At 47.9% G+C, this 18822-nt stretch overlaps 1 protein-coding gene across 3 annotated transcripts in view; it reads right to left on the bottom strand.

The window, feature by feature from the left end:
* Positions 1–18822, bottom strand: part of NTRK1 (neurotrophic receptor tyrosine kinase 1) — a 138501-nt gene that overhangs the window by 83862 nt on the left and 35817 nt on the right. For all 3 annotated transcript variants that reach the window (XM_063947118.1, XM_063947117.1, XM_063947119.1), the window contains exon 2: positions 672–746. In XM_063947118.1, coding sequence (XP_063803188.1) covers positions 672–746 — 75 coding nt within the window. The remainder of the gene's footprint in view (positions 1–671; positions 747–18822) is intronic.

Here is an 18822-nt window from a genome sequence, read left to right on the forward strand (position 1 = left end):
TGAGACGGAACAGTTCCATGCGCTCGTTAGGTCGCTGTCAAGTCACCTCCCTGAAACACCCATTTCTCATAGCGCAGTTCGTTCAACCCATGCGCAGCAGCGATCTCAGTCAGTAAGCGGCTGGTGGATCCTGTGCATGTGCAGTCACCAATTTCTTTCCTTGGCGCGTGTGCAATATGCCGGAATCCGCAAGATGCTTCCGAATCTACGGATCCGTCCAACTGAGAATCAGGCCAAGGATGAGGAGATACAAGATGGCTCCCGCACAGTCCAGCAGCCAATAGGACGATGATGAGGTAACATATGCACACAGCACAGGGTGGGCATGTTCCCTCATAAAACAAACCGGCTGTTGGAACGCTTACAACAATATTTTAACAGTAGTTTAATAAAAAAAAAAAAAAAACATAATGGCTGACAATGAAATATGGGCTGCACGACTGTGTAAGGAAATTGGGGATGGCCTACTGAACCTGGTCTCCTTATTGCCTCCAATTTCGTTCTCCTCTCCCGTTACCCCCAGGCCCAAGGTCATATGCTTTCTCCTCACACTTCCTGAATCATCTGTCTCCCCCACCCCCTTGTGGTACTCAGAAATGTGATGACAGGAAAAATGAATGTCTATCCACCCGGAGACATATAAGGAACAGAACGGAGAGTTGAGTACTCACAGATTCTTCAGCTCTCTGAAGTTCTTCATGTCCACCCGAGTTAGGTTCAACAAGTCCTTCTGGTTCTCGATAACGCTGTAGAATAAAAACACGCACATCAATCAAAATTCAAGGATTCCCCGGGGAAGTGCAGTCAGATCCTCAAGGCCCCAAATGTCTGCAACGCAATGTCACCCAAATACACAGCCTGGGTCATTATACTGTAACACTTCACTGAGCAAAATCCTTGACCTCTATTTGACCGCCTCACGGATGAAAATTTGCATCATCAGCGAATGACAGTGCCCTGTAGGTGACACCGCGCGCGGAGTCTGCTATACGTTTGTTACAGACGCCTTGGTGTTGAAGCAGTTAATCCAATATTGGTGGTCATTCCGAGTTGATCGCTAGCTGCATTCGTTAGTTGTGCAGCGATGAGGCAAAAAACGGCACTTCTGCGCATGCATATATGGCGCAATGCGCACGCGCGGCATACTATTACAACGAACAATGTAGTTTCGCACAGGGTCTAGCAATGCTTTTCAGTTGCACTGGATGCTGCAGCAGGGCCGGATCTAGGGGGGGGCGAAGGGGGCGACCGCCCCACCTAACACAGTCATAGCCACACCCACTTTTGAGCAGAAGAGAGCTCTCCTGGGAGAGCCCGAGGCAGAACGATGGGCTGCAGCTTATACCACAGCAGCACAGAGGAGCCAGGAGAGCAAGGGTTACAGAGCATTTGCCCCTCACTTGCTGGTGTGTGGGTACTAGGGCTAATAAATACAATTACCCCATAGCACAGTCACATGTACATAGAACAATCACAAAGCTCTATCTCAGTCTCACTCAAAAAGTTCAGTCAGAATTGAGAGAGGAGGAGTTAAGATTTCAGATGGGAGGAGTTGGGACTGTAGAGGGAGGAGTTAAGATTAAACAGTAAACCGCCCCTTCTAAAGAAAAGTCTAGATCCGTCCCTGTTCTGCAGAGTGATTGACATGAAGTGGGCGTTTCTGGGTGTCAACTGACTGTTTTCAGGGAGTGTTCGAAAAAACGCAGGCGTGACAGAAAAAACGCAGGCGTGGCTGGCCGAATGCAGGGCGTGTTTGTGATATCTAAACAGGAACTGTACAGTCTGAAGTGATCGCAAGCGCTGAGTAGGTCTGGAGCTACTTTAAAACTGCACAAAAAAATTATGCCGCTGCTCTGCGATCCTTTTGTTCGCACTTCTGCTTAGCTAAAGTACACTCCCAGTGGGAGGCGGCATAGCATTTGCACGGCTGCTAGCGAGCGAACAAATCGGAATGATCACCTTTACCAGGAATCCCTATTGCAAATTTGCAAAAGGGGACATGAGATTTGCGTAATTCGATGCGCAATCGCCTGCGTCCACACACATATCAATAAATAATGAGAGACTTGGAGCAAAAAAATGAAAAGTAAAGCAGTTTACCATACGCTGTTAGAAACATTACAAAGCTATAAGCTAACAAAAAGCACAGTGCAGGGGCTCTATATAATAATCAGGGACCTCGTGTCCAGAGACAGCCACATCGGAAACGGGAGAACCCTGCAGTGCCAGGCCTGACACAAGGTAAGTTTTGTGGCGCTGGTCTGAGGTGACCTAACACATGCCTGCGCCATATTACCAGTATACAGGTGTATATATATATATATATATATATATATATATATATATATATATATATATATATACACACACACACAACTCCACCACTAAGTATAAAAGCACGGACAACGATGCTGGCGTTTAACATTTTTGGAAAAATTATACTTTTAAATAATTTTTTTTAAATGTGGTGGCACAAAAGTACAGGCTGCACCAGCGGCACCCCGACCTGCGGTGATACCTGGTGGCTGAAAGGGGCATGGAAGGGGGCAGCCCGGACCCACATTTTTGCCACTACGGGGGTCCGGGGCCACTGGGCTGTCCCCAGAGACCAGTCTGTGTGCAGTGTCGGCTCCTGCACTGTAACAAGAGCCGGGTGCCCCATGTAATGTTACAGTGCAGCACCCCATCTCCTGTCACTGAGGAGCAGTCAGCACTTTTGTGACACCCCTCGGCGGGCAACACCCGGTTGTTGCCCGCACCCCCTGCACCGTCTTAGGGATGACACTGGACTGGACAACCAAACACTCCCACACAGAACCAATCGTTGGTGTTCAACTATCCATTCCACAACACACCCCTTCAGGTGGTATAACCATTTCTCGTCCAAGACAATTGGTTTACGATATACCCAACCATCTCCCACTGTTAACTACAAAAACTCCTCCTCACTTAACTACTCTTGGCTGATAAAATGAAGCTGACTGCTTTAAAGGGGACACTACCAGCACATTATTAAAGGAGGCAACACTCAAACCCCTCGTGGGTTTAAGGTCCGTCATGCTTATAGTGTCAGCCTCCGGTGGAACTTTGATGTACACTGTACACTATATACAAGTTACTGGTATGTAATTAGAAAACAGTCCAGTGAGTCCTGAAACAGGCCACCCAGCTACAGGACATTATAAGCCCTGCATTAGCCGGTAGCTCCACTGACGACCACCTTGATCAGTGCTTCTACCCTTAGGGAGTTACTATTCATACCAGCTGCACAATTATATTCATGGGGAATAGGTCTTTTGGTCAGAGGCTCAGATCTAAAAATTCTTTGAAGAGAAGACCCCAGAGGTGTAATGGGCGATGACGATTATAAATCACCTGTCCTGGAAGTAAATAAATCAGTTCTTCTGAGTCAGTAAAGCCAATCTTTCTACATCTGGAGGAACCCCAGATAATGTGACCCCCGTTTCCCAGGCTAGAGGGTGACCGAGGGCTGATTGGATCCTAATAAACTCTCCCAGTATGCGTGCATGTTAATAGAATTCGTTAACACGGATGTACATTGCTCTGCATGATAAATACCAATAACCAAGGGTGTAATCATGGCTAAGTATTTATTTTTCTTATTTTTCCTTGTGTAATCCAAATTTATTAAATGGATATTTATTCCAATTTGCTGCCAAAAAGCCCTTCATGTCTCAGATCTTGGTCTAACACATAGCAACAATGTGACAGTCAGTCTGGCTTTTTAAAGAAAACCTGTTGCATGAAGCACAGATTATACATAGTACCACTTCCCAGGGTTTGTAGGCTGAATGGCATTCTCAGTACTTGTTATCATTCTGGCCATAGGGACAGTTACATAGTACCACTTCTCTTGTTTTGTATTGTGGATGTAATGCACAGTACTTGTTCTTATACTGACCATAAGGACATATACATTCTGTAGTACCACCTCACTTGTTCTGCATGCTGAAAGTAATTCTCAGTATCTGTTTTTATGGTGTACAAAAGAAAAGCGACATACTGTAGTACCACAAGCTACATAGTACCACTTCTCTTGTTAGGTATGGGAACTGCAATGTCACACACAGAGAAACATAGAAGTGGATTTACAGACTTGTACATTGAAGCAGGAAATTTTGGGATAATAACCCCGTTTGCCATAAAAACACCCTACCCACAAATTGTGAAGTTGCCCTATAAACAGTCTACCTACAGAGTACAATGTTGACCTAAGAACACCCTACTAACAGATTGCAAAGTATCAGATGTTTACAGGGTCTATTTACTAAGCCTTGGAGAGAGATAAAGTACCAATCAGCTTCTATCTGTCATTTTTTTTTAAACACAACCTGTAACACGGCAGTTAGCTGATTGACTGGTACTTTATCTCTTCCCACTTTATCTCTCTCCAAGGCTTAGTAAGTAGACCCTTAAGTACTTTTATTATTAAGGACAAAAGAGGCAGTGATTGTGCCGACTGTTTTACCATATACAGTATTTAACATTCGCACATTTTATTTATACCTGTATGGGATGCGGTCAATTTACCTACAATCAAAATCCTGACGGTCAAAATACCGACATTTAAAATACCGACAAGGTCATAATACAGACATTTCAAATGTCAACAGATCAAAAAGTCGACATGAGTTTTTCATGAGTTTTTCATTGAAACAGACTTGTTCATACTTTACCTTCCCAGAGGACCTGGAGGGGGAATATAATAGTGTGTCGAGCGTACCGAACCAAGCGAGGGAACGCTGCACACTCATACAGTGTCCATGTCGACCTATGTCAACATACACACTAATAAACAATGAGAAACTCTTCTCGACTTATTGACCTGTCAACATTTTAAAATGTCGGTATTTGGCCCTTGTCGGGATCTTGACTGTCTGTCAATTGTTGTTGGGATTTTAAACGTCTGGATTTGATTGTAGGTATTTCATAGTGATCCCAATATATATATTTACTTATTGATTTATTTATATTAGTTTAAGGCCAGAACACCACAAGTAAAGGGCCCCATACACTAGGACGATAATGCCCGATTTCATCCGATTTCGGGCATTCGGCCCGATATATCGGATGAAACCGGGCATTTTGGAGGTGTTTCCGATCCGATGCGCGTTCCCGTGAGCATCGGATCCTCCAGATTGAATGTGCTGCACAAACCATCATGTCTGACACCGCAGGCGTGGCTGGAATCACTCAAGATACATCGTCTACAAAAGGACATCATCCGATGTATCTTGGGCGATCCTGCCCCCCGGGAGGCTGCCGAGGTGATCGCCTGCGTCATGTGGTCGCGTAAGTGTATGGGGCCCTTAACACTGAGCACACCGATATCTATTCATATACAGGGGGAGATGTACTAAGCCTTGGAGAGAGATAAAGTGGACTGAGATAAAGTGCCGGTCGATCAGCTCCTAACTGCCATGTTACAGGCTGTGTTTGAGCAATGACAGTTAGGAGCTGATTGGTCAGTGCTTTGTAGTTTATCTCTCTCCACTTAATCACTATCCAAGGCTTTAGTACATCTGCCCCACAGAATGCCCCGCACCGCTCACAGGCGGATCTGGATAAATGGGCCCCTATACTGTATGTCCTAAGGTGATATGTATTGGCAACTGCATAATGCAACCGTCTCTGCAGCATCTGCCCATTGTTCTGGTGCAATGCTCTGCGTACTATCACTCCCAGCATGCCTCGCTCTCCCATCAGTGTTTGTGTACATGGACTGACTAAGTAGACAGATGACATCGCTCTCAGACAGGTATTAAATTTCCCCGTCCCCCTGCTCCCCCCATCCCACCAACTACACCCACTCCTAAAGTGCGTGCTGCTAATGAAGTGGGTGTCATCTTACCACATGAGGTCATCGCCCCTCGCCTGCACGCAGGGGCTACCCTTTTTATCACCTTCCAGAGATTGCAGTCCTTAGGAATAGTAGATGCAATCAGACACATGAAAACATTGGATCAGATTAATGGATCCTGTGTATCACACACACACACATTCTCCTGTCACAACAATCACCCCCGGCTGCCAGGCAGATGGGAACCAGGAATAGTTATAATGAGAGGCTCTGTTCTGCATTTACTGAGGTCACCGTTACAAAGACTGATCAATGCTGGAATTGCAATCGTCAGGTGTGAACCATGAAGGGTTGAGATTACCTAAAGGTAAAAAAAAAAAAAAAGGGCAGACTAGATGGGCCAAGTGGTTCTTATCTGCCGTCACATTCTATGTTTCTATGAAGGTAATACACTTAGGGGTCTATTCCAGGGCCGGCAACAGAAATCTTGGGGCCTGATACAGTGATATCTCTGGGGTCCCCTCAATCAACTCTTACCTAGGGAGAGACTCTCCTGCGCAGCACTACACAGTACCCAGACACCGCACAGCAGGTACCATGTGGCCCTCACATCCCACCAGAAGAAGCCGGTGCAGGACACGGGAATCCTGGCCAGCAGAGCTGCTGCCCTGTCCCGTAACTGCCTGCAACAGAGCTGGACCCAGAAGAGCGGGTGCACACTCCTGCCATACAGTCACTGTGTGTGAGAGGCTCCTGTCACTCTAAGGCTGCGGCCCACACCGCCTACAGCTCACTGCCCTATTTGGACAAGAAGGCTCACAAGCCTGCCGTGCACTAAGGGGCCTATCCTTAAGGCCCCTCTGATCTTTGGGGCCCTGTACAGGTGTCCCCTTTAACCCCTCCCCCCCCCCCATGTCGCCGGCCCTGGTCTATTCATGAAGCAGTGAAAAGAGTGGAGAAATGAATTAGTGGAGACGTTGCCCATGGCCAATGCCAGAGTCTACTGCACAGCATAGAGGAGGGGGCCCGCATGGAGTCTGCACAGGGGCCCCCTCTTCTGTTGAACCGCCCATAATCCATGGGCACTGATATATAAGTCATAAAATCATTTAGATAAAAAGAGTAAGTAGAATAGTTCTTCTACCTGTACGCTCAAGAGCAGACATATTGCCCACCTAGAGGTTTGCCTCATCAGACATGGCAGGTTTCTACACAGGGGTGGATTGGCCTTAGGGCCCACAGGGAAGAGTCCTGGTGGGCCGACGTGCATGTGAGACCTGTTTTGTTTGTTGACATGTGAGGAGTGGTGCCGTTGTCATGGTAACACGGTATACCTCTGGTGCTGCCCATGTGAGGAGTGGTGCCGTTGTCATGGTTACCTCTGGTGCTGCCCATGTGAGGCCATTTCGACAAATTTTTCCAGGGCCACTTTCAGTTCCCAATCCACCCCTGCGGCTCTACATATTACAGTACAGCACTCGAGCGAAGTCACGAGTATCTACAGCCACTTCCCCTGGGATCTTCATTATATCTCACTTTACATTGGGCTTAGGATCTACACCTTCAGTTATTCTTTGTCATTCCCCTGATTCTTATCATTCTGGAGGAATGCCCAACACTCCGGGAGCTGGCCTATACCACCTTACTTGCACCACTGGTTGATAGTGCGGCACTGCTAACCCATATCTGCTTGGAAGACAATATTGTACCTTCTCAAGTTTTTCTTTAAGGATCCCAGGAAATTCATCCTGACCTATATCCATCTCCACCCGATCAGTGTAAGTGCTGGAGGAGACCCTTTGTAAATGACCTCAGGAACATGTTATGCTCTATCTCAGCTGTTCTCCGTATACTGTGTGTGTGTATATATTGACAAGCATTGGGAAACCACAGCGTCCATATTGTATCAGATATTGGCTTCACTCCATTGTGCCCCAACGGATCACAAAACGGAACCAAAATCAGAGCTGTCGGGTTTCATCGTGTACGGCGGTAAGCCGGTTTGTACCAGGTCCTCAGTACACTCTGTGCGAGATTGGCAACATAGAAGCCAATGCATGTGCCATGCTGAAACCGGTTGGGATTGGAAAACCAGAAGAGTGTAGGCGGTTGTGATGAACAGCCACACAGATACGGGCGACTGAACCTATATTCCAGTATATACGGTACTCGTTAACCAAATCTAAGAACGCATATTAATATAAAGTGAGCCCTCATTACAGTGCAATTGCTTTATGCAATCATGTTATGATAAACGACGTGCTATGAAATATTAATGCATTAAATTCTGCTCGGTTATTTACAATGTCCTGGCACCGCCTATAGCATTTGCTGCTGAAACGTTCCCAGGTCTCTGGAGAGTTTAATAAGCACAAGGGGAAGTGCTATGCTTTCTGTCCAGGGTAGGCAGGCCGTCCATGGGGGACTGACTGAAGATGTTCATGTACTGACTGGTGCAGATTAGGTTCACACCAGACCATCCCCTCTGAGGTCATGCAATGGTGCTGTCTCATCCCACATGCTCCCTTTCTCTGGTGCACTCCTATCTACTCTGCAGCCTCTCAGAGAGGACGCCATGGGCTATTGCTCCCCTATCCCTCTTATTATTTATTATCCTTTATTTATATGGCGCCACAAGGGATCCGCAGCGCCCAATTACAGAATACATAAACGAATATTCAAAACAGGAAAATAGTGACTTATAGTTGAAGACAATATAGGACAAGTACAGGGCGGTTGTGCTTAGTTGCAGCTCATTCAACAACATGGCGCTGTTTCCACACCTGTCATGCTGGAATCCACAGCAGCCAATCAAATGTATGTTACTGCCTCACCTGCCATAAACTTTTTACTCCTGAGTTTTGTCTATAAAAATTATTAGAATACTACAAAGAAGATATTTCAAACATATTCTTTGTATTTTTCATATACTTTAAACCAGGGTTGGGGAACCTTTGGCCCTCTAGTTGTTGCTGAACTACACATACCAGCATGCCTTGCTACAGTTTTGCTATTTGGCCATGCTAAAACTGTTGCAGGGCATGCTGGGATGTGTAGTTCAACAACAGCTGGAGGACCAAAGGTTCCCCATTCCTGCTTTAAACAGTCAAAACTCTGGCACAAATGTTACTATGACAGGAAAGGCTCTGCCTCACCTCCCCACACCCTACCGCATGTCACTGCCCCCCACCCCTACCTCTGGAGGATGGGTAGGGCCCCCAGTGCATTGCTGTACCCAGGGGTCTACACTGCTGTTAAGATGGCCCTGTGCCCTGCACGTTCCCAAAATCCTCAGTGTACAATACTTCTGTATGTATTGTAATATCAGGGGGAAGTGTTATTTACTAGATGCAGGAATATATACCCAAGCATATTTTACGTAACGGGCCCATTCATTATTAGGGACCCGTAGGACCACATAGTATTCAACAATGTTTAAAAGCTGTAAGTTTTGGGAGTTTTGTTGCGAGAAACAACAACATCTTCAGATGACGCCAATTCCCAGAGCGCTGCTCCTTTCTATGGGAGGCCCGGGGTTGCAAAAGGGGATGGAGCAGATCCCTCCGCCGTAGCCGCACAGCGTGGCGGATATTGGAAAGTATCACAGCTACCTCTGTAATGCTGACTTACTTCGGTAACTATGTATCCACCGCCGCAAGTTGCGTCAAGGTGGCTGCTTAATCATCGGGGGCCACCAATAGTAATATGTAAATAAACCAACTCCATATACCAGGTGTTCTACAGTATAGATTTAATCCTGCTGTTATTATAAAGTTTGGAAACCCCCATTCCATTGGGGTTTCTATAATGGGTGCAGTGTGAGTCCAGGGGGGGGCACACCGCACACACTGCACCCATTTCTCCTATACTTACCTTTCCGGAGTCCATCGCTGACCGTGTGTGTCAGCTCCCTCCTCTCCCGTAGCCGTCGCGCAGCTGCTAGCACACTGACCACTAGAGACTCTATCTACAGCGCATGCGCAGGACTCTGGAAATATGTCGCGGCTGCCATTTTTCAGAGTCCTGCGCTGTAGACTCTGGAACTGTGCCAGAGTCTACAGCGCTCAGAGCGCTAGCAGCGGCGTGACGGCTACAGGAGAGGAGGGGATCCACACACGGAGTCTGCACACGGGTCACCTCTTCTCTAGAGACGCCGCTGCCGCATTCCCACTATTTTATGTTTTGCATTTTTTGCAGTATTATAGGTTGTAGTTGTTTTGTTGTTATTATTCTTTATATTATTTTTATTTTATATTGTTATATTGTTATTTGTGCCGCGCTGTCAAATAAAACATCAGTGCTTAAAAAATATACAATGGTGTAAAAGAGATGTAATATATCAATCACAAAAAAATAACGTATAGGCAGGGCAGTGCAGAGCTGAGCTGGGCCCAGATACTTTTCAGGGGGTGTGGCCTAATCACAAGAGGCGTGGCCATGCACCCTTAGATAAAAAAAACACTGTATTTTTTAAGCACTTCCCTGGCCACATTGCAGCGCAGGACACGGCAGTGTGCTGGGCTGAGAAGAAAAGCTGCAGCTGCTGCTGCTGCTTCCAGGTAAGAGGGGGGACAGGACTTGGACCCCTCCATCAGACCTGGGCCCAGGTAATTTTTACCATATCCCCCCCCCCCCCCCCCCTCTCTCTGCGCCACTGCGTATAAGCAGATAGTTGTTACTATTGTACGCCTTCCTATGTCTTTCTTGCAACATCTTCTGTATGTTTCAGTTCTGGGAGACTGTGGAACAAGACAATCTGCAGAGCCCCTATTATAAACCTATATACAGCGGTGTAGACAGGGGCCATACATAGGTGATCTTATCAATGTCCCTACAAGACGCCCAGGTCTCATATGATCTCATTACAAAGTGATCTGGCTTCCAACTGATTTACAGCCGTCCTACCCAATCAGTGAGCCGGACGTGTTCCAGGAGCGGACCACCTGGAGAAGACAGCCACAGAGACATGCCAATGATCTGATCATTTGTGTCAAGGCGTCATTCACTTATTACATTGCAGAGCCTAATGGAAGCATTACGCGGAGCACGCACCTTGCTCCATAGATTACAGTCATAGCGGATAATGATCCTATTGCGATTGATAAAAGAATTATCTGAGGTCATTAGGTGTGAGGTCTGTGTATCTAATCATTTTCCAAACACATAACCTGCTCCAGTTCATAGTCGCCTACCCTCCCTCATTCTGCAGGAGACTCCCTGAAATAGTAGCAATCTCCCTCACTCCCTAAATAGTCTATCAATCTCCCTGATTGCACCTTACCCCCATTATGTAGCTATTACATTCTTGGGAGGGGGGGAATCAAAGATACATACATTCAAATGGCAAATGGACTCTTCAGCACCATTTCCCTGCATTGGTTATAAAGCACAATGGTGGTCATTCCGAGTTGATCGCAGCCAGCAACTTTTTGCTGCTGCTGCGATCAACTAGTACACACCTATGGGGGAGTGTATTTTAGCTTAGCAGGGCTGCGACCGCTTGTGCAGCCCTGCTAAGCTAAAAAATTTCAAGCAAAAGTAGACTAGCCCTGGACATACTTACCCTGTGCGACAATCTCTGCGATGCTGGGGCCGGCTTTGACGTCAGACATCCGCCCTCCGTTCTGCTGGACACGCCTGCGTTTTCTTCTCCACTCCCCGAAAACGGTCTTCAACGGTCCGGATCCGCCCAGGTACGCACCGCTGCATGCGAACGGGTCGGAATGACCCCCAATGATCCGTATGGCTACATGCATTTTAAATAAGTTTTATCGTGGCCACATACAGTATATGGAACCTCATGTAATACACAATACACAAACAAATCCTGAAAATTATTAATGTCTGTTATTCAACGAGTAGTTCTTACTAACTTTGGGGCTCATTTACATTTGGATGTAAGTCATTTTCATGCCGCGCCTCTAAGATGTAGCAGTACGCGTCCGCGCTGATGGGTGTTACTCTCACAATCGTTCTGCAATGCTTTTTTGAAAGTAGACAAGTATGCTCCAGCTGTACTATTCCTAATGAATGCCTGCGTGCAGCGTGGGGGTAATGCAGAGGTAGGGGTAGAGAGTGCATGGTCTGGGCCCCTTGATAAATATATAGTAAATACTGCTAGAGCATGCATGATAATGTACCACAATAATAACAGCAATGTACTGTAGAAAATAGACCATAGTCCTGTGCGGTATACGGTAAGGTAACGTACAATATCATTGGCGTTTCTATCATGGGTGCAATGTGTGCGGTGCACACGAGCCCCTGGGTCCAGGGGGTGGCCCACACCGCACACATTGCACCCATATTTTAGTACTCACCTCTCCAGAGTCCAGCGTCGGGCGCTGCAGCCGCAGCACAAAAAAAAATCCCTTCCAAAATGGCCACCACGCATGCGCAGTTAGAATTTTGTTTCCGGAACATGGCAGGCACCATGTTTCCGGAGACCTGCACATGTGCAGTAGGCTCAGGCACAATGTCAGAGCCTACGGCGCCGTGGAGAGGAGGGGGCCCACCCACAGTCTGCACACGGGACCCCTCCTCGCTAAAGACGCCCCTGTACAGTATGTATAATTCAAGTGCACAGTCTGGAACCTGAACCCTAGAGGGGAGGGGGGGAGGGGGTGGCAGGCAGTGGGGTCCACCGGAGGTCTCTCCAGTACCTGTCTAACCCTGGCTGTGTCTCATCCGGTTTGGCCCAGGAGCGTTGGATTTGGGCAGGGATCCCGACGCTCAGTGCCCGGATGAACGTCAGTGTACAAATGGCTGTACAATTATTTTTCCATCTCTTTAGCTTAGAAATGTACACACTTCATTTCTCAGATATAAGGGCACATGGGCCTTTTTCAGGGTTGTTAGCCAACCAAAAAAAGCACACTAATGGGCAAAACCATGTGCACTGCAGGGGGGCAGATGTAACATGTGCAGAGAGAGTTAGGTTTGGGTGGGGTGTGTTCAAACTGAAATCTAAATTGCAGTGTAAAAATAAAGCAGCCAGTATTTACCCTGCACAGAAACAATATAACCCACCCAAATCTAACTCTCTCTGCACATGTTACATCTGCCCCACCTGCAGTGCACATGGTTTTGCCCATTAGTGTGCTTTTTTGGTTTGCTAACAAACCTAAATAAACCCCCTACTGTATGTACAGTATCACAGGGCAATAGGACCCTGGGGCTGATTCAGAGGTGGGCGCTAATTGCACGGTCACGTTATTCTCTGAAGCACTTTGATCTGTGCACGTGCAGATCTGGTCCGGTGAGGTCAGTCGCAGTGTCCACGACAACTGCTGCATCATTAACATGCAAAAGCCAGCTCCTGCCAGGAACATAGGGGTAGATTTATTAAGCCGGGTGAAGTGATAAAGTGTAAGGTGATAACGCACCAGCCAATCGGCTCCTAACTGTCAAGTTGCAGGCTGGGTTTGAAAAATGACAGGAGCTGATTGGCTGGTGCGTTACCACCTTCCACTTTATCACTTCTCCAGGCTTAATACATCTGCCTCATTACTCCTCGGAGGGGAGGAATCAAGGAATCTGCAACACACAGCATATATCCACTTTGCTTCAGGTGCAGCCCCATGTACCAGGAATCCTTGGGCAAAGGCCTAGTCTGCTCTGCCATAGCAGTTAGGTAAAATTACCTACAGGGTATAAAATAATCCCCATCATGTCCAACGTGCGAACACTTGATATGTGTTTATAATAAGCTAAACAGCAACTCTTTAATAACAATAATACTAGTAAACAGCGCTACACATAAGTATCACACTTGACGCTGAGTGCTCTACGCTGAGTTATAGACTGCTGCTGGGACAAAAGCCTTTTAGAACACAGCAGATTACCTCTAATAGCCTCTAATGCTGCCGGGATTCGATTAGGAGCAGTGATTAAACTTGGCTGCTCTTAGGCGGCTGCTCCCCAGGCTTTCTGGTGTAAATAGAGAATATACCATAGCATAACGTGTCCAACACATGTTCTGTGTGTCCGATAACATCTCCGGGATCTAGCTGGGATTAGCAGCCTTATATTCCCACAGTACATTTGTAACACTAAACTCTCAGGCCTTTCCCGCTACCCGTAATCCTCGTCCCAGGCGGAATCCACAGTGCACTGCAGTAATGTCAGATTCTATTACAGAATAAATACATTATATACGTGCCTGGCTCACTGCACATAGCATTGTATTAGCAGTCCCCTCTAGGACTAGGATATATATTATATCAGTGCTCTCTCCTGCGATGTGACATAAATCATTATAAGTTGGATATAGGAACTAAACTGCAGCCAGATCACGCAGGAGTTATTGGATAATGGAAATGTGAGGAATCTCCAGGCTAGGGTGCAATCTGTTATGTGCGGATTGATCATAAACATAAAAGGCATCTACTGCATACCACGCAGCGTTGGGATCTTTGGAAAGCGTGATTATATATGCAAGGAGGCGGGGAGCTGGAGAAAAGAGGGTGTGGTCACTCAAGGGGGAGGTGTCTCAAAGGCTTGAGTATGATAAACCAATGGATGGGATGCTGGAGGGCAGAATACAGACAGTGGCATCCAGACCATCGGAATCCTGACAGGCCCCCCGAAAGTACCCTAACCCTCCCTTGTGGGTACCTAACCCTCCCCGGTGGTGGCTTCCCGCAACCCTCCCTTCCCCGCTGCCTAACCCTAACCCTCCCTTCCCCGCTGCCTAACCCTCCCTTCCCCGCTGCCTAACCCTAACCCTCCCTTCCCCGCTGCCTAACCCTCCCTTCCCCGCTGCCTAACCCTAACCATCCCTTCCCCGCTGCCTAACCCTCCCTTCCCCGCTGCCAGGGCCGGTTCAAGGGCGCTCTGCGCCCCGGGCAGGAAATGGGGTGTGGCCTAATACAGGGGGCGTGGTCAATTACGCCCCCTGTACATTAAAAGCGCCGCTTGAATGCCGAGTGGTGCGCGATGACGTCATCGCGCACCGCACAGCAAAAGGTCCTCTCCACGAAGGGAAACTAGACGCTATGAGTCTAGTTCCCTTCGTAGAGAGGACCTTTGCTGTGCAGTGCGCGATGACGTCATCGCGCACCGCTCAGCAAAGTTACTCTCCAGGAAGGGAAACTAGACGCATAGCGTCTAGTTCCCTTCAGGAGGCGGACGGGGACGGGGACTGGGATGGGGACGGGGACGGCAGCGGAGGCGGACAGGGACACAGCGGGCAGCAGTGGCGGATCTTGCCACAGTGCGGCGCCCTCCGGAGGGCACCAGCGCCCTCCGGAAGGCGGCGCCCCGGGCAAAAGTCCTGCTTGCCCGTGACAAGATCCGCCACTGCCCGCTGCCTAACCCTCCCTTCCCTGCTGCCTAACCCTCCCTTCCCCGCTGCCTAACCCTCCCTTCTCCGCTGCCTAACCCTAACCCTCCCTTCCCAGATTGCCTAACCCTAACCCTCCCCACTTGGTGCCTAACACTAACCCTCTCTTCCTCTCCAGTACCCTTCCCTTCCCTACACCCCAACCCCCTTATAATGCCTAAACCAGTAGCGGTTCTTGCCAGAGGCAAGGACGATTTTTGCACGAGGCGCCACTGTCCCCAGGGTGCCGCCGCTGCTATGGCAAGAGCCGCTATTGATCCCCGCTCCCCACTCCCCGGCTGCAGCAGGCGCCATGGGCTGTGTGGGCGTGCGCTGCCACAAGGTCTAGAACCGACTCTGGCATAAACCTAACCTTCCACCACCCACGGCAGGACGCAAGCACATCCCGCTGAAAGCACGCTCAGTATTCCAGGTGTCAGTATTTTGATGCTGGGATCCCGACCTCCGTCGGTATTTTGACGGCGGTCATGCCATCGTTCTGGATTTCGGTGTCGGTATTTCGACCGCCGAGATCCCGTCAGCCGGCATTTTAACTACATTCCGTCTCAAACCTTTGGGAGAGATAAATTGGAGAAGATGCCCGTAGCAGCCAGCTGCCATCTTCCTGCTATCTAGCACAGTCTATAAAATGCTCGATATCGCTCATGCCTGGTAAATGTAATAGGGTGTGAGAAGCCGGAGATGTGGGACTCCGCGCGGGAATGCCCGTATTTTGAAAGCAGCAATAATTTACAAGGTAAAATCCCAAGACATTGGCTTCTACATCTGGGAAAAGTAAAGACAGAGCACTACTTATGGGACAGTGCTTGTGGGTGGATGCGCGGCACTAGCACAACCAATGCCTACAGGCAGTGCTCCACTGCAGAGCCGCCATTGGGAAGTGGCCACACCACCAAAGTGAGAAGTGTGGTCCCCACTAATCGGGCCACTGCCAAGGGAGAAGTGACCAAACCACGTTCAGGGCATGGCTGCACCTCTATGGTAGACCCCAGTGTTGGACTGGGGCATGTAGGGCCCACCGGGGGAATGCAGTGGTAGGGGCCCATTTCTAGTGGTGTGGCCAGCTTGCTGAGGGGGTGTGGCCTGCAACCTCATTGGTTTGACTAACCATTAGAGAGTGCAACGTCTGGGCCCCTTCATAAATATATACAGTAAATTCAGCTGCTGCATGCATGATAATGTACCAGATTAATAACAGCAATGCACTGTAGAAAATACACCACAGTCCAGTATAAGGTAACATATGTATAATGTATAATTCAAGTGCACAGTCTAGAACCTGATCCTTAGAGCAGGAGTTGGGACACCAAGCAGTGGGGCCCACCGGTGGTTTCCCCTGTACCCCTGTGGGCCAGTCCAAGCCTGGTAGACCCATACTCCCCAGGCCCCGAACCAACGTTGTGTGAGTTGGCTGCTTAACAAGAATGAGACACCAACAGTGGTTCCTGAGTCGGCTGCCCGTTATGTCAAAGAGAAAAATAAAATAATTAATTAATATTGTTATAAGCCATGGCCCAGTACTCATTATTATTAGCCTTACTATAAAGGAGACAGTGAGCGATCGGGTCTTTGTCTCGGTTATGCCCAAAGCTCATGCATTTGTAATGTATGCACATAACACAATGTGACGCGGCAATCTGACCTTCAGCCAAAACGCAGTGGCTCGCTACGGCCCTTCACTGGAGGGATTTACTGATGAGCAACAAATGATCAGGACTTTGGTTCCTATTTAGCCGACTCAGGAGCTCCATCGCCTCGAACCCGAGTAACTCTGTTCCATTTGTATCTAAACTAAAATAACTCATTCTTCTTATAGGATGAACTCTGTCTACGAAAGATAGTCATATTGCTAAACAGCAGCTCTATACGCTCATTGATAGTCATACAATTGTTTTCGGGTTAAAGAGAAGTACAGCCGTCCTCAGATGTAATTTCTACGACAAAGGTGGTCACTAGGCTAATGTCAGGTAAATGTCCTATTTCTCCTGTCATTAACCCTTTGTTAAAAGACACAGTGGCACATTTACTATGCCTTGGAGAGTAATAAAGTGGAAATTGTTAAAGTACCAGCCAATCAGCTCCTAACTGTCATTTTTCAAACACAGACGATAACATGGCAGTTAGGAGCTGATTGGCTGGTACTTTGGGGGTCATTCCGAGTTGTTCGCTCGCTGCTTTTAGCAGCATTGCACACGCTAGGCCGCCGCCCTCGGGGAGTGTATCTTAGTTTAGCAGAATTGCGAACGAAAGATTAGCAGAACTGCTAATAAATAATTCTTTGCAGTTTCTGAGTAGCTCCAGACCTACTCACAGATTGCGATTAGCTCAGTCCGTTTAGTTCCTGGTTTGATGTCACAAACACGCCCTGCGTTCGGCCAGCCACTCCTCGGTTTCTCCAGACACTCCCGCGTTTTTCCCTGACACGCCTGCGTTTTTTAGCACACTCCCGGAAAACGCTCAGTTACCTCCCAGAAACGCCCCTTTCCTGTCAATCATTTACCGATCAACAGACCGACTGAAAAGCGCCGCAGAATCCACAGCAAATCTGCTAAGTTTTTAGTTAAATAACTAAGCGCATGCGCCCTGCTTGCCTTGCGCAATTAGCAACATATCGCAGCATAGCGAAAATCGGCAACGAGCGAACAACTCGGAATGACCCCCTTTATCTCTCTTCAGGGCTTAGTACATCTCACTCGCAACATATCGAAAGAACCTTTTCCCAGCAAAAACATCTCCCCCCCTCCCCCATACTTGTCTTTAAGCTCTTCACTGCTTAATACGTAAATAGGCTCCTTTTCTGCCCATCTACAAGGGCTGCGGTTTGTGACCCTCAGTGGCAAACGCAGGATTTCCAAATCCAATCTACAGTCTCCCACTCTGCTGAACATTGGAGCAAGTGCGGGAGTCTGGTGGAGCTGTAGAAGAACCTAGTACCAACTCTGAACATATATATCTACAGATTGGTCATTTTATACACTGGACAGTGTGTGGAATAAAGTATTAATAATTAACACTACAGATGGGCTATAGTATAGGCTGTATATAACATATTTAAGTAAAATAAATAACAAACGTGGTCAGGAAAAGATTAAAACTTCCCAAAATAAATAAATAAATAAATACACAAAATTAGAACCAGTAGGAGACAAAACTGCACTTTCTATGGACACATTCTCCCACCTCATGGTAAGGCTCCTGTCTCTTCTTCCTGGCAGCTACTCTCTGGTCCAGTGCACTGATTGAGGGCTCAGATCCACAAACACACACACAACTTGGTAGAAGATGCTGCTACCACTGGGCATGTGCAACAGCTCCACTCTGTCCCTTACACTGCATAATGTGGCGATAACTCTAGTAATTGTATTACACAGAAATGCTACTGTGATCATAATTTGAGTCACTGTCCAAGCAGAGAGGGGTTTCCAGGCAACCGGAAACCCCCCCCCCCTGTGTTTGCCTATGACCCTGCATTCGGGATGCTGGCAGTCATGTGACCGACACCGGAATCCCAACACCACTCGGATTCCCGGTGCCAGAACACCGACCACAGGCATCCTGAAGGTATCGTGGTCACTGCTGGGGTTAGGGCCCAGGAAGGGGGTAGGGTTGGGCACAGGAGGGGAGGGTTAACCGTAGCCACTGCCCCCTGACTCTAAGC

This window comes from Pseudophryne corroboree, chromosome 12 (genome assembly GCF_028390025.1).
Source record: "Pseudophryne corroboree isolate aPseCor3 chromosome 12, aPseCor3.hap2, whole genome shotgun sequence".
In the NCBI taxonomy this organism is placed as follows: Eukaryota; Metazoa; Chordata; class Amphibia; order Anura; family Myobatrachidae; genus Pseudophryne; species Pseudophryne corroboree.